This window comes from Sphaeramia orbicularis, chromosome 3 (assembly GCF_902148855.1).
Source record: "Sphaeramia orbicularis chromosome 3, fSphaOr1.1, whole genome shotgun sequence".
NCBI classification, from domain to species: Eukaryota; Metazoa; Chordata; class Actinopteri; order Kurtiformes; family Apogonidae; genus Sphaeramia; species Sphaeramia orbicularis.
The window spans coordinates 20,504,143-20,530,328 of record NC_043959.1 but is presented as its reverse complement, the minus strand read 5'-3'; the positions used below and the strand labels follow the sequence as shown (position 1 = coordinate 20,530,328).

At 35.4% G+C, this 26,186-nt stretch overlaps 1 protein-coding gene across 1 annotated transcript in view; it reads right to left on the bottom strand.

Annotated features, from left to right (window-relative positions):
- Positions 1 to 26,186, bottom strand: part of nav2a (neuron navigator 2a) — a 251,125-nt gene that overhangs the window by 85,639 nt on the left and 139,300 nt on the right. Inside the window, 1 exon segment of the mRNA XM_030130568.1 lies at positions 11,482 to 11,604. Coding sequence (XP_029986428.1) covers positions 11,482 to 11,604 — 123 coding nt within the window.

The window sequence follows — 26,186 nt, the reverse complement described above, 5'->3', positions numbered from 1 at the left end:
GTTTCTTTTGTGTGTTTACTGTGTGAAAATATGCAGAAATAATGACGACACGCTTCTGTAAAACAAGCATTTCATGAACTGTATCTTGACGCCTTGTAACTAACTGCAAACCTCGACAAATAGTTTTACGGTGCAGTGATAAGCCGTTTGACTGCAGCGTGAACTTGAAAAGCTGCATATTTATTAACTGGCATTTTTGTTTCGGGGCAAATGCATTGAAAAAAGCAACACATTAGATTTGATGCAAGAACTTCGTCTAAACTGTCTTGTACTTCTTTAGTATGAGAAATAACTTGAGAAATATGTGCCACCTCATTCAGAATGTCAGTAAATTATAAAGAATTACTTCAAAGTAATGAAATGTAGCAAAAAATTTGGGTTAGAACTACAGTCAACTAATTATAAACAACATCTCCTAAATCACTATTTATTTTTATTTGTAATTCAACAAAAACAAGAGGAAAAACAGCATCCAAGTTGTCATTTAAAACATCTGAATTTCACAATCAGTGCATCCATAAAGGTCAGTTCCTGGAGTTTTATTTTTTATTTCCACTTATTTATCTTCCATTGCACCTTACACGTATTTTCATCTATTCCTCATCAGTTATGGAAAATAAAAACCTTAAATGGAATACAGTACTGATACTGTACAAAACACAATAATATAAAGAAACCACTCCTATCCCAGCACCTGCAACATGAATTAATACTAGTTTCCATCAACAAAACACATTTTGATCAGACTCTGAGTCTCTGAGTTCAGCAACAACGCGCCTGAGCATCCATGAACCAGTTTTTAAGTAAAACATCCTCTGATTCTTTACCACATTCCCACAGTCTGGAACTGAAAAACAGTGGCAGACATAAATTTAACTGCAATTCCCACATTAAATCTGTTAAAGAGGAAACTATATGATAAACGGTTTTAACTCACATCCAAATCAGTGAAATACTCCAATATGAGGATTTACATTTGGTTCTCACAGGATGAAATATAACATTTTACAGCATGGAAACTGTCCCTGGTTTGACTGTTATCATTAAATCACACAAGATCACAGCATCATTTTCAGACTTTCTGTCTCATCAGTGTCACTGTCCTATAAAATGACCAAAAATGAGCAAAAAATAACACCAAATGTCCCTGTATCACAGCGTCATGTTATATTAAGAATCAATTCCTAGTTGAATGTGTGAGGTTGGTTCTGTTCTATAGAGTCCTGTGGTCTTGATCAATTTCCCAATAGAAGTGGGCGGTACTTTCACTGGAGGAGAACTCAACTAATTCGAAGTCCATATATGACTTCTGTCAGTAATCAATGGGAACTATACTGATATTTCTAACCATTTACATGTTATAAACCATCAAAATATGGACCATTAGAAGTAAAGACACGTTTGTAATATTTCAAAATTTCATCAAAAATCCAAAAATCAAAATTTCCCAAAACTGGGAGAAATTTTATAGACATTGTCCCAACAAAGATAAAAATAAAATTTGAAATGAACCCGACCAGTAGTTTTAGAGAAAATTATTGAAATCTAAACATTAGAGACCTTGAGTTTAAACCTTTCAAGGTCACTCAAGGTCAAAGGTTATGGATCCAAATGAAAGTCCATATATGACTTCCGATCAGTGCTCAATAGTAACTATATTGATATCTGTAACCATTTACATGTTATAAAACGTCAAAATACGGAACATTAGACGTAAAGGCGCATTTTCAGTATTTCAAAAAATTGTAAAAAAATGCAAAAATCTAAATTTCCCAAAACTGGGAGAAACTTTATAGACATTGTCCCAACAAAGATTAAAATAAAATTTGAAATTAATCCGACCAGTAGTTTTAGAGAAAATTATTGAAATCTAGACATTAGAGACCTTGAGTTTAAACCTTTCAAAGTCACTCAAGGTCAAAGGTCATGAACCCCAATTAATTCCATATATGACTTCCTATCAGTGATCAATAGTAACTATATTGATATTTGTAACCATTTACATGTTATAAACCATCAAAATATGGACCATTTTCAGTAAAGGCGCATTTTCAGTATTTCAAAAATTCGTAAAAAATGCAAAAAACAAAATTTCTCAAAACTGTGACCAAACTTTGTAGACACTGACTAAGCAAAGCTACATATAAAATTTGACATGACTCCGACCAATAGATATTCATCCTGATGGTGCAGAAACTTTAAGGATGCTACTTTATCATTATTATTATACTGCTACTTCTTGTCACTTTAGCCATTTTAACAAAAACTTATACATATTGTTTATATTTTTATCTCTTCATTTTTCTATTGTATTGACGAATACTGTCTTGCACTGCTGTACACACTTGAATTCCTCCCTTAGGAGATCAATAAAGTATATTCAATTCAATTTAAGTCACTTATTGTGTTATTGTCATAAAAATGAATCTGGCAACACAACTCTGACACACTTCAACACACACAAAAACCCACACCAGACTGAGACACACTACTGAGCAGAGACCTCCTGGAGTGGAGGAGGTGTTGAGGGGGTAGGTGGGGGGTGGTGGTGGGGTGAACCTGTGTGTGATTATCATACAAATGGAGTCCTGGTTCTACAGGGAACAGGATCGCTCGTTCATGAAACAACAGAGCGGAGGGAGTGGAGAAGATCCACAGATTGTTATTACAGAAAAAGCCTGAGGCCAAATCACAGCCCTCTGAGAGAGGAGCAGGTGGAGGGGGAGGGGGAGGGGGAGGGGGGTGGGGTCACAGAGGACACACACAGACAGGTGAGAGGAAACACAGGTACAGGAGAACCAAACAGGGGCTTTGGGGATGAATAGTACATGTGTGAGAGGGGTTTAATATGTTCAAGGAAGGATTATTAACCCATAAAGACCCAAACATCTACCACCGACCAAAAACATCTACTGATCTAAACTGTTTAATACCTGTTGATCCACTAATTCTATCAATACATGCAAATAATTGCTGTAAAATGCAGTTTATCGTCTTTTCATGGTCCTCAGATATGACCCATTTGGATGTTCAGAGGCGCCGTAGTGAATGGAAAAGTTACTTTGATGAACAAAAACCAAAGCAGAAAATTACAAAATATGAAATGTGATAAAAATCCAAAAAAATTAACTAAAATCAAATTTAAAAAAAGAAACAGAAATTAACAATAATAGTCAAAGTCATCAATAAAATGAACAAAAATGAACAAGAAAATCTACGAAACAGTAATTAAGATGGGAAAATGAGAAAAAAAAATTAACAAAAACTAATAAAATAATTAATAAAATTGTCATGGTCCTTAGATATATGACCCATTTGGAAGTTTGGAGTCTCTGTAGTAAACAGAAAAGTCACTTTGATGAAGACAAACAGAAAAATTTACAAAATATGAAATAATGTAATAAAAATGCAAAATATGAAGTAAAATGAAGCAGAAAAAAAGAATAAAATAAGCAACAGAATGAACAGTAAGAGCCGAAGTTATCAATAAAATGAAGAAAAATGAACAAGAAAATCTAAAACATAGAAATTAACAGGAAAATCAAGGGAAAAAAAATAAAATAGCTATTTTGATAATTAGCTTGTTCAGTTTTAATGTATTTTTGTTTATTTCAGTGATTATTTTATTCATTTTTTGCTCATTTTTATTCATTTAGTTGACTATTTTGTTCATCTTTTATACATTTTTGTCATCTTTTTGATTATTTTAATCATATCTGTTCATTATTTTGTTCATTTTTTTCCACTTCTACCTGTTTTATCAGGAGCGTTTCACCAGGGGAACAGCCAATTATAATGCAGCGACTGAAAATGCTTGTACTTGCTAAATGGTTCCTGCAGTATTTTTGTTAGTTTCCTTGAATTAAAGCTGAAAATCCACACTTCAATCACATCTTCATTGTTTCATGTCAGTTTTACTGTGGTGGTGAACTGAGGTAAAATGACAAAATATGTGTCACTGTCCCAATATTTATGCATCTGACTGTAAATATATTCACTATATGGACAAAAGTATTGGGACGCATTAGAAAAGACACACCTAAATTCAACGTTTCCACATACTTTTGTCCATATAATATACCTCAGAGCTTCATGATCTTATTCTTCTATTCTTTATTTTCCACCAGTTTGTTTGTCAATATCATCCCCCAGGTCTCAGTGTTTGGGTCAGCAGTGACCTCTGATTCCACTCATTTGTCTTCACTCAGGTCCTCACTTAGGACAGAGGAATGATATCTTCAGTGGGGGTTGGTGATGTCTCCAACACCACAACGGTTTCACACCACAAAGACGTCTCCTTTGTCTGCGTTAACAAAGACAATTCAAGGCAGAGGACAGGACGTTATAGATGACTTCCTGTTCCCTCAGAGACACAGATGGACGACGTGGACGACCGGAGGACGAACACCAGCCAATATGTCCCTGTTTTACAGCTCAGGTCCTCATTAGAACATGATTAATTAACTGCATTAATGACTCCTGACGCATGATGACTCATATTCTGCTCACTTTCACTTAATGTGGTCATTGATCAAATCATTTGTCTCTAATTGAAATATTTCTTTGCGTTTGACCTTCAGATTCCATCATCCTCATCTTTCATTGTATACCTGATGATCTACATGAATATAAATACTTCCTAAAACAGCTTATTCAATGGACAAACTATAAATGTCAAGTGTTTTATACCCTCAATGGGTTTTGGGTTTTACGACGGCGTATTAGGGCCACGTAAGATAATAAAAGTGCTTGTCACAACGAGAATAAAGTTGTAATAGTTTGAGAATAATGTCATAATATAATGAGAATAAAGTCGTAGTTTTAAAAAAGTCATTATTTAACGAGAATAAAGTTGTAACATTTCGAGAATAAAGTCACAATATAATGAGAATAAAGTCGTAGTTTTAAAAAAGTCATTATTTAACGAGAATAAAGTCATAATATTTCAAGAATAAAGTCATAATATAATGAGAATAAAGTCGTAGTTTTAAAAAAGTCATTATTTAACGAGAATAAAGTTGTAATATTTTGAGAATAAAGTGATAATATAATGGGAATAAAGTCGTAGTTTTAAAAAAACTCATTATTTAACAAGAATAAAGTTGTAATATTTTGAGAATAAAGTGATAATATAATGGGAATAAAGTCGTAGTTTAAAAAAAACTCATTATTTAAGGAGAATAAAGTCGTAATATTTTGAAAATAAAGTCATAATATAATGAGAATAAAGTCGGAATTTAAAAAAACTCATTATTTAACGAAAGTAAAGTTGTTCTTATATCTCACTGAAAAGTTACTCTTGAGGTGATTCTGTCTTATTTTAAGTGTGACGAGATATTTGGACTAGAAATGAGAAAAATACACTTGGTAAGATTTTGATTTTTTGCAGTGTATATTTCTTTTTATAGTTTATAGATACAGTTTTTTTTAAAGTAAAGCTGTGAAACTCTTGTCTCTTACAGAGGACAAACATGCTTCACTGAATCTCAAAGTTGTGTTATAAGTTGTGTTTTCATGTCACATCTCATCCTCATAATTAATTTCCTGGATTTCCTTCATTTAATGATTTACACCTACACAGACGCATACATCAGAGTGTTTCCAGAGTCTGGAATCAGATTTAGGTCACAGATCCAGTCTGAGCATGTTTGCGTTTCCATATTTCCATGTTGGATCCCTGCAGGTCCTGTTGTGTGTGACTCAGTGTTTGTCGTCTGTCGTCTCTTCCTTCTGCTTTACATACACCTGATGCCGGGTAAAACTGGTTTATTCCACGTCTATGAGCTGAAGGGGAACCTCCTCCTGATGCGATGTGTGTCAGCTGTCACATCTGTCACCAACACGGCCGATAAGACCTGCAGTGCCGTGACCGCGTCCACATTAACACAATAAGACGTTTAACCTTCTCTTTTTTCCGTGCTCTGCTCATTAGTCCAGGTTTGGGTTGATCTGGAGGCTTTCAGCGCGACATCTTAAAAGGTTTTGGGACCAGCTCCGCCTCTGAACCGTGACTCTTTGAAGCTTCTGACCTCTGTGTCCACGAGGTCACGGAGTTTTCACCCCGACGCCGCGGTGACACCCAACCCCCCCACCCCAACCCCCCATCCAGGTCAAACTACAGGATGTAAAAAGACTCTTAAAAGTTTACAGACGGTCAACACACCCACAGAACAAACACACACTGCACACACCTCCACATCCGATTGTGTAACTAAGTACTTCTACTTAAAAACTATTTCTTCTGCTTAACTACAAATACACTATATGGACAGAAGTATGTGGACACGTTGAATTCAGGGGTTTCTTTTCTAACAGGGGTCTGGGATACAAAACAATAATGACTAATGACATAATATAGTTTTATATTAGGATAAATATCATTGCATTTCATTGGTTAGTTTTGTTTATAAACTATATGGACAAAAATATTGGGATACATCAGCTGTTAAGATGTCCTGTTCATGCAGATTTAACATATAAATATCAATATTCCCTTAAAGTTTAATGGGATTTTTTTTTCTTTTTCTTTCTTTTTTTTTTAAATCAATGCATTGGTAAGTTTGGTTTAAATTGTTATCTTTGTTTCCAAAAAACCTCAGAGATGGTTTTAACTTTATTTCTCTCAACACTGATTTTTCTCCATCCATGACTATGATTTTAAATGTTGTACCTCTAAATTTCTAAAATATTTTTCCTGCTCTGACTGTAAATAATAATTTTCTACCACAACGAACCATCTACTTTCTTCCCATCTCACTGAGGAAGAAAAATCTCCCATTAAACTTTAAGGAAATATTGAAATGAAATATTGAATGAAATATTGACTGAACAAACTAATCACCAAAATGACTAAATGAATCAACAAAATGAATGAAAATGTAAAAAAAAAAAAAAAAAAATCAACAAAATGAATAAAATAATAAAGATAAGGATTACAATAATCATGAAAACAAACAAAATTATCAGCAAAATGAACAAAATAACCCAGAAAACAAAGAAAACAGAACTAAAATAAACAAATTAATCACAAAATCAATGAAATAATTAACAAAATGAGTAGAAATTACCAAAATAATAACATATCTAATCTAATCTCACGTCAGATGTTTCTAATTGTTTGTGCTGCTTCTTGTCTTGAGGTCAAAGGTCAAACTAAATAGTGACTTTAACCTTTAAAACACATTTAGTTCAGGTTTTTGTGTCTGTTTTAAGGCTGTGCACATGTGTCTGTACGTAAAGAAAAGAGAATGAGAAATAAATGAAATAAATACATGATCATTTCAGCCCTAGACTTTACTGTATACGTAGGTTTTTAGACGTGGATACAAACCCTGAACTCTTCTTCTCGTGATCATTACACAACAGCTGTTTAAAACCCAAGTGTTTTAAATGAGTTTCATTCTTCTTGTTTCCTTTTCACCCTCCAGCTTCAGTTTATTATGTTAATGCATTTATCTGCTGCTTCCCCAACTCTTCTAATTAATCCCAAACTCAAACCGCTAAGCACAATTTTCAGATGTTCCTTCAGGGGGAGAAAAGGATGGGAGTCACCTCATCCCCTTTTCATTTAAGAACTGAGTCTGATCTGATGAAAGTGAAATGAAGCAAAGAGTCTGAAGAAAGACGAAGGAATGAAACATCTGCTGGTTCTTCAATGAGAGGAACATGAAAGAGGAGAACAAAGAAAGAAAGAAAGAAAGAAAGAAAGAAAGAAAGAAAGAAAGACAGGCCTTATAACCAGGTTGTAAATTAAACCATGGCTGAATGGAGACAGTTTGTGTTGCTGTTGTGTTCATGTGGTGTTGGTGTTAGTGTTGCTGTTGTGATAGTGTTGCTGTTGTGTTGTATTTATGTGGTGTTGGTGTTAGAGTTGTGTTGTGTTAAGCTCCACCTCAGTCTTCACTGTGGTGGATTGTGGGTGTGTTCATATGGTGTTAGTGTTGTGTTAGTGTTAGTGTTGCTGTTGCGTTGCTGTTGTGTTGAGCTCCACCTCAGTCTTCACTGTGGTGGATTGTGGGTGTGTTCGGGGTAAAAGGCAGTGAGAGGTCAAAGGTCAAAAGTCTGGGAGACAGGAAATTAGCCACACCTGAGGATTTATGGAGAAAAGCTGGTTGAAGTGTTCTGAACTTCAGGACGCAGCATCTATGAGGTCTGTCCGAATTCTACTAATACATGACAAATCTGTGGAATCTACGGAATATGAAACATTCACTCATTCATTCAACAGTGACTAGAAAATTAAACTACTATAAAATAAAATAAAATAAAAAAAAACATCTATGATTATTTAATGTCATTGTTTGTGCTGGGGCTTATTTCATATAATAAGATTTAAATATATAGTAAATCGGTAAAATTTCATTTATTTTTACTTCATTTGTTTACTTTTATCTATTGTTTATTCCATTTTTTTCTTATTTTTCTTTATTTATATTAAAAATGCTTAATATTATATCATATATTATATATGATATAATATTATATTATATATTAAATTTTTATATTATTTTCATATATATATATATATATATATATATATATATATATATATATATATATATATATATATATATATATTCTGTTGGGTTTCTGTAAATTGACTTAGAGTCTGGTTTTGACCAACTCTATATATAAAATGTCAAGAGATAACTTTTTTGTGATCTGGTGCTATATAAATAAAATTTGATTGATTGAGTGATTTAATTGGTTTTCCCCTGTAAGTCGCTTTGGAAAAAAGCGTCTGCCAAATGCGTAAACATAAACATAAACATATATATATATATATATATTTATTATTTATTTATTTTTTTTTTTTTTCACTCATCTTAGCATCCTCTATTAAACAGTTAGAACAGCAATTTGTACAATGTGTAGAAGTAGATAAATAAGAGCATTTTTTGTGATATCTGATGACTTTTATTTATTTTACTCTGTTTTTTATCTATTTATTTCTACTCTGTTTTAACCCATAAAGACCCAGTGTTGCTTTTGTGGTATTTTTCCTCTATATTTAACCTTTCTTAAATGATTTATCACCATTTACAATAATATTATCCTCTGTATTTTGCATTTTTAAGTAAAATTTAAGTATTTGCCAACATCTACTTTACTGATCATGTATATGTTCATAAAATGTCTAATGAAAAGTTGAAGGTAATTATATGAAAAACAGCGACAACTAAAGAAAACATGACTTTTTCAGTGAAATATACCATTAACTGAACATAAAATATGCATCTCCATCCACCATCATTTAATAAACTTCATGGGTTTTACTGGTGAATCAATGGTGTAGAAGATGAAGAATAAATCTACCTACGGGTATTAATAAAGACACCTTGAACCTTGAACCTTTTCCATCCTACTGGACCTTCATCCATGTCCATCATCATCATCACATCCTGCTTACTTCTACACGTCTGTACAAAACCTTTTATGGTCGACAGTTAATACTTTATTCAACAGTGACTCACTGTGACACACATTCACACCTTAACATTGTGTAATGGTATTATTCTCTTTATTTTTCCCATTTTAGTTCCTGTTAGTCTGAGATGAGAATGTGAACTGTCTTGTTTCTGAAAGGTTTTGTGTGTTTTTTGATGAATAAATGATTAAACAATTAGTGTGTAAATGAGGTCATTGGATTTTCAGCTGATCTTTAGCAATAATTGGTTAAATCTCCCTAATAAAAACTATTTTAAGCTTTAAATTCAGTGTCATTTCTGTTAGAGATTGAACCATTTTCAGCTTCATTTAAGTCCATGGGTGTAAATCCATAGTGATGGCAATAAAGTCGATCCTGTCTGTGTTTTTATGGTTTGTTGTTTGTTTTGCTGCTGTCGAACTTGTTTTCGTTTTATGTGTTAGATTCTTTCGCCATCGCTCGCAGCAGTTACTGTTTCTACATGAATCATAGAAACAGAAGTTTGGCAAAAGCCGTTGGCCTCAGGCGTCATCACTGTTTTCAATGCATTAAATATATCACATATAAACAAAACTGATGATGGATTTAAGGACCAGCACAGATTGGTTTGGGATTATTACAAAGGCTTCAACGTTACATCGATCATTCATGATTCAATTATAGTTCATCCTGCAGATGTTTCACCTTCTCTACTGAGATTTATAAATGATATATGTCCCAAAAAACATCTACTTCTAAAAGAAAAAAACACAGAAAGAAAGAAAGCAAGAAAGAAAGAAAGAAAGACAACAAAGACAGAAAGAAAAGAAAGAAATCACAAAAAGAAGAAAGAAAGAAAGAAAGAAAGACAGGAAGAAAAAAGATACACAGACAACAAAGAAAAGAAAGATAGAAAGGAGGAAAAAAGACAACAAAGTAAAGACAGAAAGAAAAAAACAAAAACAAAAAGAAAGAAAGAAAGACAGCAATCACAAAAAAGCAAAAGAAAGAAAGACAACAAAGAAAGAAAGACAGAAAAAAAGACATCATTTGCGCCCCATCCACATTAACACACATATTTGTCCAAACACATATTTTGCTCAAATGACCTTCTTTTTTTTACTTTGCACAATATTTTTTAATAAAAATGTTACAAATATGATACAAAAAATATCAACAACATAGCTTTCCTCCTATTATAAAAACAATAGATGATTTATTACAACAGGTTCATCGTGTGAATGACTAAAATAAAATATCAGATTTAGGAAAAAAATATAAACTTAAACTTAAATTTAAATGAAGGAAATGTGTGGAAATAAATAAATAATGAAATAACTTAATGAATAAAAATACTACTATCACCAGGGGCGCCACTACCAATTGTGGGCCCAAAGAAAGCATAAATGTTGTGAATGTTGGGCCGCATGAATTTGTCATGTTTACCACAATATAAAAAAACCCAAAAAAAAACAAAACAACACATGAAAATAATGATAAAATCTATTCTTTCTGTTAGTTTTGGCACAGGTGAATCATGATCTTTTATGACTTGAAACATACATATGGATTTAAATATGGATGAGATGTCAAAATGTACAAAAAAAATATCTGTTTTTGCCAAATATCTGCGTTAGTGTTGACAGGACATTAATGTGCCATAATGCATTTTACTGACAGCCTCATGTGTCATATTGTTGTTGTAAACCCCCTAAAGTGTAGCTGGGGAGGTTCTCAGGGGGCTTCAACTGAGGGGTCTGTGTCCCCCTGATGCCCCACATACCCCCCCCCCCCCACACACACACACACACACACACACACCATCACCACCACATCACACCTGCACTTTGTTATAAATACCACTGTGAGGATAAAGCTCCTCCGACATAACACACTCATGCTTCAAAGTGCAGACATCAAGAGAGAGGAAATCCATCAAAAGTACAAGAAAAACCATCGTTTCTAAGATAAGACGAGCATAAAACGCCCTGAAGCCCAACATGTGCTGCGGATCAAACAACTCTTCTACAGAACTACAAACATTTTAATCTTCCCCCATAAACTCTGGGTCCTACCTGTCAGCGTCTCCTTGTCCGGTCGAGGTGTTTCGGTGAAGGGTCTCTCGGACGGCGGTCATGCTGTCGGGGAGGCGGTTCAGACGCCGCGTGTACAGACCCAAACCTCCGTCCGTCATGTAGCTGCAAAAACACAAAGAACGCCATTATATAAAAGATTAATGCAAACAAGAGAAGAGGAGAAGAGGAGGAGGTGTCATCAATCAGAGAAGACGATGAACTATCAGAACGGAAGATAGATGAGAGGTAAAAGAAAAGCAGAGTGTAGAAGAAAGATGAGGAGGAGGAGGAGGAGGAGAAGAAGAAGAAGAAGGAGAAGAAGAAAGCGGAGGAGGAGGAAGAAGGGAAAGAAGAAGGAGGAGGAGAAGAAGAAGGAGAAGAAGGAGAAGAAGAAGGAGGAGAAAGAGAAGAAGAAGAAGAATGAGAAGAAAGAGGAGAAGGAGGAGAAAGAAGGAGAAGAAGAAGAATGAGTAGAAGGAGAGGAAGAGGGAAGAGAAGAAGAAGATGAGGAAGAAGATGCAGAAGGAGGAGGAGGAGAAGAAGAGAAAGATGAGGAGAAGAAGAAAGAGGAGGAGGAGGAAGAAGGAGGAGAAGAAGAAGAAAAAGAAGGAGGAGGAGAAGAAGAGGGAAGAGAAGGAGAAGATGAGGAAGAAGATGCAGAAGGAGGAGGAGAAGAAGAAGAGAAAGATGAGGAGAAGAAGAAAGAGGAGGAGGAGGAGGAAGAAGGAGGAGAAGAAGAAGAAAAAGGAGGAGGAGGAGAAGAAGAGGGAAGAGAAGGAGAAGATGAGGAAGAAGATGCAGAAGGAGGAGGAGGAGAAGAAGAGAAAGATGAGGAGAAGAAGAAAGAGGAGGAGGAGGATGAGGAGAAGGAGAAAAAGGAAGGAGGAGAAGGAGAGGAAGAAGCAAAAGAAGAGGAGAAGAAGAAGAAGTTAAAGGAGGAGGTGGAGACTGTCATTTATCACCATCACCTCCTCCACACTGGAATATTATGAGCAGAGAATCTAAAAATATGCTGAAAAAGTGTCTAAGTCGAACCTTCACATCATCTGAACGGAAAAAGAAAAGTGAAGGGTTTGATTTATCGGCCGTTGCAGTCTGAGTTGGACCGTTAGCTGGCCAGGCCTCCAACACTTACACAAACATTCCCATCCAAAGTAAAACAACACCGACTAATTCCACAAATATTTACCCGATGAGGAGATCCCTAATGGAACTAAATATTGACGTGCTTCACCAGGTGGAGGTAATGAAATGTTTGCTGATTCAGACCCAGATGCTGCTCAATGCTCTCTGTGTGGGACGGCTCGGCTTTATTTTTGCAGTTAAGTGAGTAGAAAAATACCCAGTGGGAGTCGAAGCACTCAGGCCGAGTGTGTTATCGCACTGTGGATCTCAGCAACTGCACATTTATACATACATGTAAATACAGTAACACACACACACACACCGCTGTGTTTCTACGGACAGAGACGCTCTGTGTGACATAACGTCAAACTGAATCAGTGTTTAAGTTGAAGGACAGAAGAAGAAAACAAATAAACTACAGCCTTTCACCTCTTAAAGCTGTGGGGACTTTTCCTAGACATGTCCTACTGTACTCACATATGTCAGTGGAAATGAGGGTCAAAACAGGAGCAGGGGTCCGAAAAAACACATCTAAAAATGGATCTGTTCATTTATTTTAAATGGATGTACGGAAAGGACAAAAATGTTCACATGAGCTGATACTGATTATGATGATAAATGCAAATTTTGATCCAGAATTTAAAAAAAAAAACAAAAACAAAAAACTGACAGTTCATTGTGGTTTTAAACCCATTTTCTTGGTCAGTTTGTATAACTCTCAAGTAGAAAAAAGTATTAACATGATTAAAAAAAAAAGGAAAAAAAAATGTGTCCAGCAGCAAAATATGCATGGGTGAAACTGAGTAAAAGAAAACATGAAAAAGAAAAAAGGATAAAAGTTAAAAGTCTCTGCACTTTACTAATAATACACAGAGCACCTAGCATTAGCATTTGGATTAGCATTGGCAAATAGCAATTAGCATATGTTCCCTAAAGTATGAAGAATAAACCCTAAATACATAAAAAAATATATGCTAACTACTGCAATATATCTGAATCCCTAAGTCATACTGATTCTGAAAAATGAAAAATTAGATGACAAAATGACCACATTTCCTTCATGAGTTGATACTGATCATTATGATGATAAACGTCAAACCCCTATTTTGTTCCAGTTGAAAGCAGATTTTTGATGTTGGGTTAAAAAAAAAAAAAAAAGTTCATTGTGGTTTTAAACCCTTTTTCTTGGTCAGTTTGTAGAAATCTTATGTAGAAAAACATAATTACAATTATTATAGGAAAAAAAAGTGGCCAGCAGCGAAATATGCATGGGTGAAACTGTGTAAAAGAAGACATGAAAAATAAAAAAAGAAAAAAGTTTAAAAGTTAACGTATTTTACTTTATTATCTCTGTAGAGGGACACACACAGCACCTAGCATTAGCAATTAGCATGCATTCCCCATAAATGACAAAGTATAAAGAATAAACCCTAAATACATTAAAAAATATGCTACTGCAATATATCTGAAATCCTAAGTCATACTGATTCTGAAAAATAGACAATAAAAATGACCACATTTCCTTTATATGAGTTGATACTGATTATTATGACGACAAATGTCAAATCCCTATTTTGTTCCAGTTGAAAGCTGAGTTTTGATCCAGCAAAAAAAAAAAAAAAAAAAAAAAAAAAAAATACAAAACACTTATTTTTAATGATCAGTTTGTAGAAATCTCATGTAGGAAAAAATGTGTCTGGCAGCAAAATATGCATGAGTGGAACTGACTAAAAGAACAAAACCCTGAAATAGTTTATCTGACGTGAAAATAAAAAGGAAAAAATTTACATACTTTATTGTCTCTGTTGGGGAATTCAATCTCTGCATTTTACTGATAATACACACACAGCAACTAGCATTAGCAATTAGCATAATATGCTAATTATAGTTAACATATTATGTTCCCTATAAAACATAAAGAATATTCCCTAAATGCATAAAAATATGCTAAATACTGCCATAAATCTCAAGTCCTAAGTCTGATTCTGAAAAATAAATGACAGAAATATGAGACGACAACACTGACCAGATTTCCTCCAGTGGCCAAATGTCACAGTTTGACATATGACCCATCCCACAATGCAATGCAGTCATCTTTCTGTTGTGTTTAATGGTGGGTGGCACTAGATACAGTAAAATGTCCTGTGATGCGGTTTGGTCTGGTGGTTCATCTGAGGATTTCATACCACTGGAGCCAAGTCCGACCCCCCACCCCCACCCCCACCCCCCTCCTTTTCTACTCCTGTGACTACCATCTATCTCCACTAACAGGACATGCAGTTTATCTTCTAATGCATGCGAACACAGGCAGCACCTACAGATCCAAACACAGTAAAAACCTGCATCGTTCCCAGTTATTTACTTGCGTTATTTATATTTTCACATCCAACCACTAAGTGACAGTTGGGATAATTGAGAGTTGAGGCAAAGCAGCTTCAGGTGCTGTTGGTTTGGAAGAAGCACAGTTTTTTTTTTCCCCAGTGTTTATCCTGCTCTTTGTGTGGACAAAGGAGGAGATCTGCAAGATTAATGAATGTGCAGTGTATAAATCTGAACATAAGCAGGGATAAACAGAGCATTAATGAAGCAATAAAACCAAACTGTTGTATATTGGTAGAACACTGCCTCCAGGACACATTACACACCTCATTACGTGTCAATATCATGTGTTAAAATGGTGGAATTTCCCTTTATTTACTCACCCTAAAGTGATGACATCTACATACTACTGCTTTGAGTGTTTTTTTGTTGTTTTTTTCAACTTGATGGTATCAATTCTGGACTTTCTACCTAAAACTTGAAGACTTTGCCCCCTCTCTCAGTTCATCTTTGAACTTTTCAGCTGTTTCACGATACAGACTAAACATCAGGATTTAGTTAAACGCTCCAAAAAGCACAGAAAACAAAAATGATACAAGATCCAACTCTATAAATCCTTTAACTACACCTTTATGAAGAGGTTCATTCCAATCAAATGCAAAATGTTAGTTAGTGCATATTTGACATTAACCCATAAAGAAAAAAGAAGGAGCCGCAAAAACACTGACGACCAAAACCACCTACTGATCTAAAATGTTTAATAACTTCTGAATCACTAATTCTATCAGCACATGTAAATAATTAGTGTAAAATACAGTTATTCATCTTTTCATGGTCATCAGATATGACCCATTTAGACATCCAGAGGCTCCGTAGCACTTCCTTCTTAACTGTCTAAAAATGCACTTTTTCTTGTTGACTTTTCATCACTGAATGAGATGGTTTTTTATATTTCTTATGCTGTTTTTACCAGATTTTAATTTGTCTTTGTTTTTACGATGGTTGTATTTTGTTGTTCTTACCCCGCTTTGCACCTTGTTATCACTGTTTTTACTTATTTATTTCCTTGTTTTATGATTTGTGTACGGCACTTTGGCCAGCTGTAAAGTTCTTAAAGAGCTTTATAAATAAAGTTGGCATGGCATGGCATGGTATGGTATGGTATATATGTTTTCTGTTTCTGATATAATAACCCTTAAGTTTAATCTAAGCTATTATGAACCTCTATATGATCAGTAAATTAAATAAAGGAAAACACCTGATGTTCATTGAAAAAACACAAAATACAGAGGATTATGTTATGATAAATTGTGATAAATCACTTAAAAAAAGGTAAATATAAAGAGAAAAAATATTTTGGAACTGCCTCAAAAGTAACGCTGGGTCTTTATGGGTTAAACACATGCTTTTTCTTTGTTGGACACATTTTCTATCCTTCAAATGTACATTTATAGAAGGCATTTCAACACATCCTGCTCTTAAAATGAACACGGCTGCAACTTGTGCTTAGCAAAACAGTGAAAACCAGAAAACCCTGATCAGGATCTAACTTAATCCATTGATCTACTGGCCAACTGTCACTCAAATCTAACTGTTCTCCAGGAATTAGACAAAAGCAACAGAAACATCTCCTCCATCAGTGATATTTGGGTCCTTCTATGAAACTGGTCTTAAAGGGGCTAAACATTCAAACAAGATGTAGACTAATGTTATGAAGCAAGTTTGGAAGCACTTTGGGTCTGTTTTAAAAATAAATATTTACTGAGATAAAAGAGAAACTATTTTTCAGATAAAACACATTTTTAGATTATTTTACATTATATTTAATACAAAAATCCGCATGTAACACAGTCAAAAGGACACGAAAATTACGCACTACTATTTTTTTTTATATCTCTTTCTTCTCTCACAGGTACATTTTGGGAATTGAACTAATTATGCAAGACAGAGTGTTTCACAAAAATGGCCGCTGTTGTAAAATTAGTCACGATTTATTTGTGTTTAAATGGGCAGGTTCTTTGTGTAACACCAATGGAAACGATGGGTTACATAAAAAACCTGGAATGAGACTGAGATTCATGAAAAACCTGCATGTCTGGATTAGAAAAAACCACTAGAATCGACACATTTAACACAGTGTTTTTATTTATAGCCTATATAAGACCATTTACAGGCATGTTTTCAGATCAAATCCACTGACATAGGTAGCTTTTCATGTCCCAGTTTGGGTCCTATTTTTGGCCCCAATATTTTGGAAAAATTCATTAATTATGGGATGGCTAAGAGCAAGAGTATAATTTTTTTTTGCATTTATTTGAGGTCATCATTTGGTCCATCCTGGAGGGAAATACAGTATGTCTTATGATTTGTATCACACAGCTATTATTTGGGGAATGAGTATAAATATATAGCACGCATTTTGTTTATTTATTTATTTTAATTGCATTGGGCTGTTGTGTATGTCCCGTTTGTGTGTGTGTGGGCATGAATGGTCTAAGATTAATGTAAATATTTAAAATTGTAATGTAATGTAGAGGAGACCCCAGGAACAATAGCAACTGTTGTTTCAGTTGCTAATAGGGATCTTAATAAATGAAGTGAAATGCATGTAATTTCTCTTTTATTATTGGGTCTAAAAAGCTGGAAAAGTGCCAGGTACTAAAACGTACCCAGTTTCATAGAAGCATCCATTTAGCCTCACAGTGCATTAGACAACAGACAAAAGAAGTGAACGCGGAGGAAACATCAATCATCCCAAAGCAAAGTCACCTTGATGACGACCGGACGCTCACTTTTCACACTAACGAGCGGCTGATCCTCCCTCCTCAGATGCCTGTTAACCTGTAACCCGGCGCTACAGGACCAAACAAGCCCAAACCTGACAGTTTATATGGTCTGAAACCGAGCAGCCAGGTGGAGTTTACACAGCCCAGGACATAACACAGAGACGTTTGACTTAATAAGAGTGCAGGTAAATTCACCAAGTCTTACCTTTCTGCCTCAAACATTGCAGCACACTGAGCCCAAAAGTGGAAATAAACACTTCCAGGTGAGGTCTGCCGATAAAAATCTCCAAAGCAAAAAAAAAGTGCAAAGGTGTCCGATTGCAGCTACTGTGAGTTTTCAGGTCTGGACGTGTGAGGATCTGCTGCCAGGTGAGTGGAATCACCAGACGGGAGCAGCGTGGATCATAGTGAGTGTACAGTGGATTATGTGTCCATGCAGGAGCGCAGTGTGTCTGTGTGGGAGCTCAGTGTCGGTATGCAGCCTCGATCCTCCAGTGCACATGCTTTTACCTCCAGGCTGGAGGCTGGATCTGCCTGCCCAGGGTGGAGGAGGGAGGGGGGAAGAGGGGAGGGCAGGGGGGAGGAGACTGGGAAACTGGGCAACATCCCCCCGAGCTGAGGAGGTGCAGGGATGTGGAGGTGGGTGGGGGTTGTTTCATGGTCTCTACGGGACATAGAAGTCAGAGTTGGGGGGGTAGGGGGGTGCTTAATGTGTTGTCATCAGTCATGTTCAGTGTGTTGCAGGAACATAATATACATCAACCACGATAACAAAGCCTGCAACTACTGATTATTTTCATTAGCCATTCATCTGTTCATTTTTTATTCCTACATCCTTTTGTTTTCATACTCAAAGGAACCGCGGTGCCAAAAAAACCTGCAAAAACACTCAATTGTACTTCATTTTTTAAATGTATACTTTAATGTGACCTTGTTATACAACTCAAATTTGCACATATTTCTATTATACACACTATTATGTGTAAGTATATTTTTTTCTTAATATATGTCTGTATTTTCATATGCCTACTTCAAATCACAACTTAAACATTGGATGAAGGAAAACCAAGCCTGTGACCATCAGTCAATTGTCCTCACAGTGTTGTTTTGTCTTTCTTGTTACCTACCTATAGGGACTACAGATGGAAATTAGCACAGTTGCTACAATCTGGCATATTTACAGCTGGAAATGCTGTAGATGCTCATTAATACACAATGTCCCTAATAAATAAATAAATACAATACAATACAATACAACACAATACAATACAATAAAAATACATTTTATTGTGTTGTATCTTAGGCGTAAAGTGCACTGTCGCTGCACAACTTCTATAATGACAATAAAGACTGTTCTATTCTATTCTATTCTATTCTATTCTATTCTATTCTATTCTATTCACACCTTTTTGGAGACACATTACTTCATCTTAATTTAATGTAATGTAATGTGAATGAAACTTTAATCAGATCAGATCAGACTTCACACTTTGATGAATGAAATAAAGTATAGTATGAAAAATAAAGACTATATTTCACATGATAATTAAAAACTCTCACATTCTTTTAAAGCTGCTCTTGTTCCAAGACAGTTTATAACTAGAGCTCTATATTTAGAAGAAATGTAGCTGCATTTGTCTACTTTAACTCACTGTGATGAACAAAGACCAGTGACTTCCAGAACCTCAGAGTGAACCAGAACCAGAACGAGAGCAGACCTGAGCAACAGACTGTTTTCTTTTCATGATTCCAATTGAAACCACAGTAAATTTACATTAAGACAATCAGAAGACAAGGTTTGTATTTGCACTGATGGAGAAATTTTGGAGCTAAAACTTGAGATGAAGAAATACCCCTCATATAAGTGACATACCCTGTAGAATTTGTATAATTGATCCTTTAAATGATGTCGGAGGATCCGCAGACCTTCTTCATCACCTCTGTGTGAAGAACTAATGAGTGAATGTGATCGAAACGAACCACATACGGCCTGAGGATGTAAACAGGAGGGGGAGGGGGGCTTTAAATGGTTAACCCCGCCCACCGTAAACACACGGCCCTCATATGTACACCCGCACACACCTCACATATACACAAACACACACCCTGTTTGTGGATTCCCTCAACAGTGACTTAATGTATTCAACCTGCTTCTTCTGCAACGGCCGCTGCTCATTCATTGGCTTTAAATACACACATTGATTCGAGGAAGTGGAGACTAACGTCAAACCATCACAACCCTCTGTTCTGTTTCCATATAAACAGTTACACATTTATCCACATGCAAACACATGCTACTTCCTTAGTTAACTGTCACATCATCAAAAAAAAAAAAAAGAAGTAGAATACATAATTTCACAGCAAGACATGCTCAGGTTCAGGATTTCTGTGCTCTGCGGTTTTTAAAAAAAATAGGATCAATGGCCCTGTACCTTACCGGCACTTCCTATCTCTTATAATGGGGAAATTTTTCAAAGTCCAGAATCAGAGCCGGATCCAAATAATTTCACTAACTTTTGTTGACATCATCATAAAGAAGCTGTATACCAAGTTTGAAGTCGATCGGAATTGTAGTTTCGGAGAAGAAGACGATTGAAAGTTTTGTAACGGATGACAGACGACGATGACAGACGACGATGACAGACGACGATGACAGACGACGATGACAGACGATGACAAAGACACCAGAGGCTGCATTATGGCAATAGTTTACAGCCTATCAGCCAGTAAGTTAATAAAAACTACATCTGAAAGAAAATGAGTGTAAAAAGAACACAGAGTCTGGAGAAGTTGTGATATATGTCTGGATTTTCTGACAAATTAAATAGGTGAGAATATGAGTACGAATCAATGTTCAAACGCTACTGAATAAGGTTTTTAAAAGGTGATCAAGAACTGCATAAAAATAATTTACTGCAATTAAAGTCAGATAAAACTGTGATATACTATATATGTGTGTGTGTGTATATATATATATATATATATATATATATAAACACACATATGTGTGTGTGTGTGTACGTTTTTTTTTTATTTATTTATTTTTTAACATTAATGCTCTTCTTAAATTTGTATTCTTAGCACATTTCACCTTGGAATGTTCAATTTGCTTTGGCAATGCAAGTGTTTATTTGTTATGCCAATAATGCCTTTTTTAATTGAATTTAATTGAACTGAATAAAACTGAAGTTCTTTTTCATGCTTCATTCATTAGTAAAAATCTAAACCTGTCCTGTCCAGAACAGACATGATGATGCTTATTCTTGCTATTATATTATCACATTTAAATGACTATAATTCCTAATAAATCCCTCTTGTAATCCCTCAGTATAGATGTTCTACACCCTCAAATCTTGAGCCTAAAGTTTCCTTCCAGTTTGCGTCACCTAAGCTTTGGCACAATGGATTAACTCTAAGGTTCATGAACATCTACAAAACCCCTAAAACCCACTTGTCCAGACCAGCATTTACAATATGATCTATGACAACAACAATAAAGCTTTACAGAGAAATGACAGAATGTTACAGTAAAAAAGTGAAACACACAACAAATACACACTGATAAAAGCTTTTCTAATAAAGTGTGTTTTGACAAAAGAAACTTTTCGACTTAATCTGAGCAGGTGAATGATTCCAGTGTTTATAGGCTCTGGAACAACCAGAAGACCACGACCTCCAAGTGACTGACCTGGCATATAAGGGGGTCAAAGGTCCTGAATTTATGTGAGGACCTGATCCTGCAGGGCCTTAAAAGCCAGACCAGAATATGCTCATGTTTTCTGATGTGCCGGTCAGTCGCAGGAGGATGTTCACATACAGACTGATTCAATTACTGTGTCCATCAGACGGTTTAACAACACCTTAGAACCTCATAATGATTATTACACACAACTATATTATAATTATCATATTGATAATATTTGTCTAATACATATTGCATGAATTGCTGTTGTAACTGTGTTTAACCCATAAAGACCCAGTGCAGATTTTGTGTCAGTTCCCAAATGAATTTTTCTCTCTATTGCACTTTTCTTAAGTAATTTATCACCATTTATTACAATAATATCCTATATATTTTGCATTTTTCGACTGTAAATCATGTATTTTGCTATATTCAATTTCTTATACTTAATTTAGATGTTCAAACTCAGAGTAAATTCAAGAGTTATTATGTCAAAACAAAGAAAACTGAAGAAAAAGGGACTTTTTCAGCCACATAAACCCAGTGTGTCCATCCACTGTCATTGATCCAACTCCATGGTGAATTAATGTTATAGAAGGTGACAGTGTTTCCACGGTAACTACGGAGCCTCTGAATGTCCAAATGTGTCATATCTGATGACCATAAAAAGATGACAAACTGTATTTTACACCAATTATTTGCATGTATTGATAGGATTAGTGGATCAACAGGTATTAAACAGTAGATGGTTTTGGTCACTGGCAGCTCTTTGGGTCTTTGAGGGTTATCTGTGTTTAGTTTTAGTTTAGTTTAGTTTATTTCAGACACAGACATAATATAAAACATATGGAAGAAAAACTAAAATAATAACTAGAAAAGCACTCTGAGAGTGCAGACCTCCGCCAAGGCAGATCAGTGCGCCCCCCCCCCCCCCCCCCCCCCGATCACCACCAAAATTTAATCATTTGTTCCTTGTGCCAGTATCAATATTTCCTAAATTTTCATCCAAATCTGTCCATAACTTTTTGAAAGATCCGGATCAGTCTTTGCCATTTGATAGAACACCCCATTGTAAATCCCTGAGTCAAATTGCATGAGATTCGCACAATTCCCCCATATTGTGATTTCCACCATAAATATTAGTCCAATATTTATTTTACCTATATTTTAAGATTCCTTGACCATGAAAACATACCATTAGCAACTGGATTCATAATTATATCCTTATTAGTTCAGTAGTTATTCACGAAAATCACATTTCTTGTAATGACGGTTTTCTTCTGGATCTAGCTCCTTAAGTATTAAAGCTACATGAAATCCGGTGGCATACTCCCGATGCGGAACTGACTGAGCTACACAATGGCGCTTGTCAGAAATTTCTACCTTTAATATTAAAGGCACAGTAGGCCAAAAAGTAAGGGCACCCCCATTTTTTATATAAATTGAGATAAAATCCGCCTTCTGGATCAGATCCGGATCAGCCTTTGAAATGTGATAGAGGACCCCATTGTCAATTCCTGAGTGAAATTTCATGAGTTTTGGTCAATAATTAAGCGAGATATTGGGAAACGAAAATTTTGGCCCCATTTACCACAATGTTACCGAAAATTTCAAAGTGATCCAGAATCCAGGATTTCTTCCGGATCACCCCCAAAAGTTAATCATTTCTTCCTTATCCCATTTCCAACAAACCCTGAAAATTTCATCAAAATATGTCCATAACTTTTTGAGTTATGTTGCACACTAACGGACAGACAAACAAACAAACCCTGGCAAAAACATAACCTCCTTGGCGGAGGTAATAATAAACAATACACAAATAAAAAAAATCAAATAATAGAAAAAAAGAAAAACTGTTGTGCCTTAAAGGGAGTAAATCAAATCAAATTTTATTTATATAGCGCCAAATCACAACAAAAGTTATGTCATGACACTTTATATATAGAGTTGGTCAAAACCAGACTCTAAGGAAGAATAGGAAGAAGCCACTGCTTATCCAGTCCTACCCCCTGATTCCAGCCCTCAGACTGTTAGTGCTTAATCACTTGATATATAACATAAGCTTGTGATTATCCATAAACACACCCCTACTAACCTGTACACCCATACAGTCACATACACATATATGTCGAGGCCCAAAACGGAATCTGGCCCGATTCAGAATCGGGCCGGCCCAGAATGGAATTCTATTCTAGGCCGACCTAGAATGGAATCCTGCTGCTATAATGTTATTTTTATACCATGTTTAATGCAAATGATCTAAATTATTACAAAAATCAATACATGTAATTTGCAAATATGTGAAAAAAAAATGAAACAAACAACATTTTAATTGTAAACTATAATACACTTTATTTACAAATAGAACCTAGTGGTACTCCCCACCAATATCAAAAAACTGAAAATTGACTGAAATTGACAATAGTTACTCAAGGTATGTAAGACTGAAAATGTAAAATTATGACAAATTATGGAATTATGGATCATTTGCATTAAACATGGTATAAAAAATAACATTATAGCAGCAGGATTCCATTCTAGGCCGGCCTAGAATATAATTCCATTCTGGGCCGGCCCGATTCTGAATTGGGCCAGATTCTGTTTTGGGCCTCGACATATACATACACACCAGTTTATCTCAACAGCTGTACACCAACACACATCTGCACCCCCATGTATACACACACACACACACACACACACACACGCACACACCATACAATAGAACAATCTGACAATCCGAATAATGATCACACCCTTCCTTGAGCCAGATATTGTGAAAAAAACATTTCTTTGTACATTTTTTTGAATATCTGAATGTTTGGACACTGCTTGAGGTCTACCCCCAACCCATTCCAAAGCTTGACCCCAAGCTTTAATATGTATATTTGGTATATATGTATATTTAGAGCTATATGTATGTGTTTTTCCTGCTACTTTAATTACACTTACATGGAGCGACTGTATCACACAGGAACTTCCCCTGGGATTAATAAAGTATTGTGATTCTGATACCTCCTCTGTCTGTGTGTTTCATTGTGCTGCCAATAAACCCAAATGATCCAAAAATGCTCATATTTCCTCCAGTTTCAGCCTTCGTATCGGGTTTTTCACGTCACTCAGCTGTCCAGGTGTTTCTGTGGCCGGGCCTTTGTCTGCTCTAACACTCATTCAGACATATCAGATAGTTCAAGAGCATTTATTCACCTCAGGGCTGGACCCAGTGAATCTGTGCACACATGAGGCTGAGGAGGAAGTCCTGCTCCAAACTGTCACCGATCCAGGGTTTGGGTTTGTTTATTTTTATTTCTTCTTTTCTATCAGCTCCTTCACAGATCCTGGCCTCTCTGTTTTTGGCGTTCTGATGCCAGCTGGAGGCGACTTGGCGCCGTTCACAGCTCCGTGTGATAATAATGATGACAGGAGGAGTGTAAATTGCAGTGTGTGGTAGTTGAAGTATGCAGGAGGCCTGTTACAACACGGACACTGACTCTGAGAGCAGACGATCAGCTGTTTCACTGACAGGGGATACCTGTGGGACCTGAACACATGCTGCAAATGGACTGAGGTTACACTACTGAGGGATGTGACAGAACGGAACACTACTGCCCTCTGGTGGTCAACTGAGAACATAGTCATGAGGAGGACTGCAAGTATAAGGAATTAAATCTAACTCATCATCATTTTTCACATAATGATAAACTATAACCATCATACGCACCTTTACCTCGTATATATCCTTAATATATCCTTAAAATATCCTTATCCTTAATATCCTTAATAATTGCTATATAGTGATCATAAGGAATAGAGATTGGGGGTAGGAGTATCTAAGTTTTTACTTCTTCCTACTCCTTTTCGAGCATGTATAATTTCATTGCATTTATTTATTTACCTTATAATTTTTATTTATTTATTTATTTATTTATTTATTTTCTTTTGTTTGCTTATCAACCTTTTATGTACCAGTACTTATATTTTGTTGGTTGATTACCTCTGCCAGGAGGTATTGTGATCGCTTTGCTTTGGATGTTTGCGTGTTTGTTTGTTTGTTTGTTTGTTTGTTTGTTAGCAGGATAACTCAAAAAGTTATGGACGGATTTTCATAAAATTTTCAGGAAATGTTGATACTGGCACAAGGAGGATATGATTAAATTTTGGTGGTGATCCGGGGGGGGGGGATAGACCTGTCTTGGCGGAGGTCTACGCTCTCCAAGTGCTTTTCTTGTTTTTGTTTTGATCTCACTGTCTACATGTTCGAGATAAAGATCTCAATCAAAAAAAAAAAAAAATCAATCAATCCTTTATTACTTGTGATCAAACATTCAAACATTCCCTTTTAAATGTATTATTATGTTTCTTCTATTGTTTTACTTGGTATTTTTATTTCACTGTTTTTAATTGTACAGCTGTTTTTATGTCTTTTTAATCTATTCTTGTATTTTATTCTATCATTTTGCTTTTTTATTCTTCTGTACAGCACTGTTTTTAATTGTACAGCTGTTTTATGTCTTTAATCTATTCTTGTAGTTTATTCTTTTATTTTGGTTTTTCCCCTGTAAGTCACGTCGGAAAAAAGCGACTGCCAAAAGCATACATGTAAATGTAAACGTATATATCCTTATATGTTGGATATATTTATTTTATCTGTAGTATAGAGTTAGCATTTTGTACGTTTTAGTAATATTTAGTAGTATTTTAGTGGTATTTGTATATTTTAATATTTCATCCTTGTAGTTTTTGTATATGGCCAATATTTTTCAGTATATATTTTCAGTATAATTTTGTGTAAT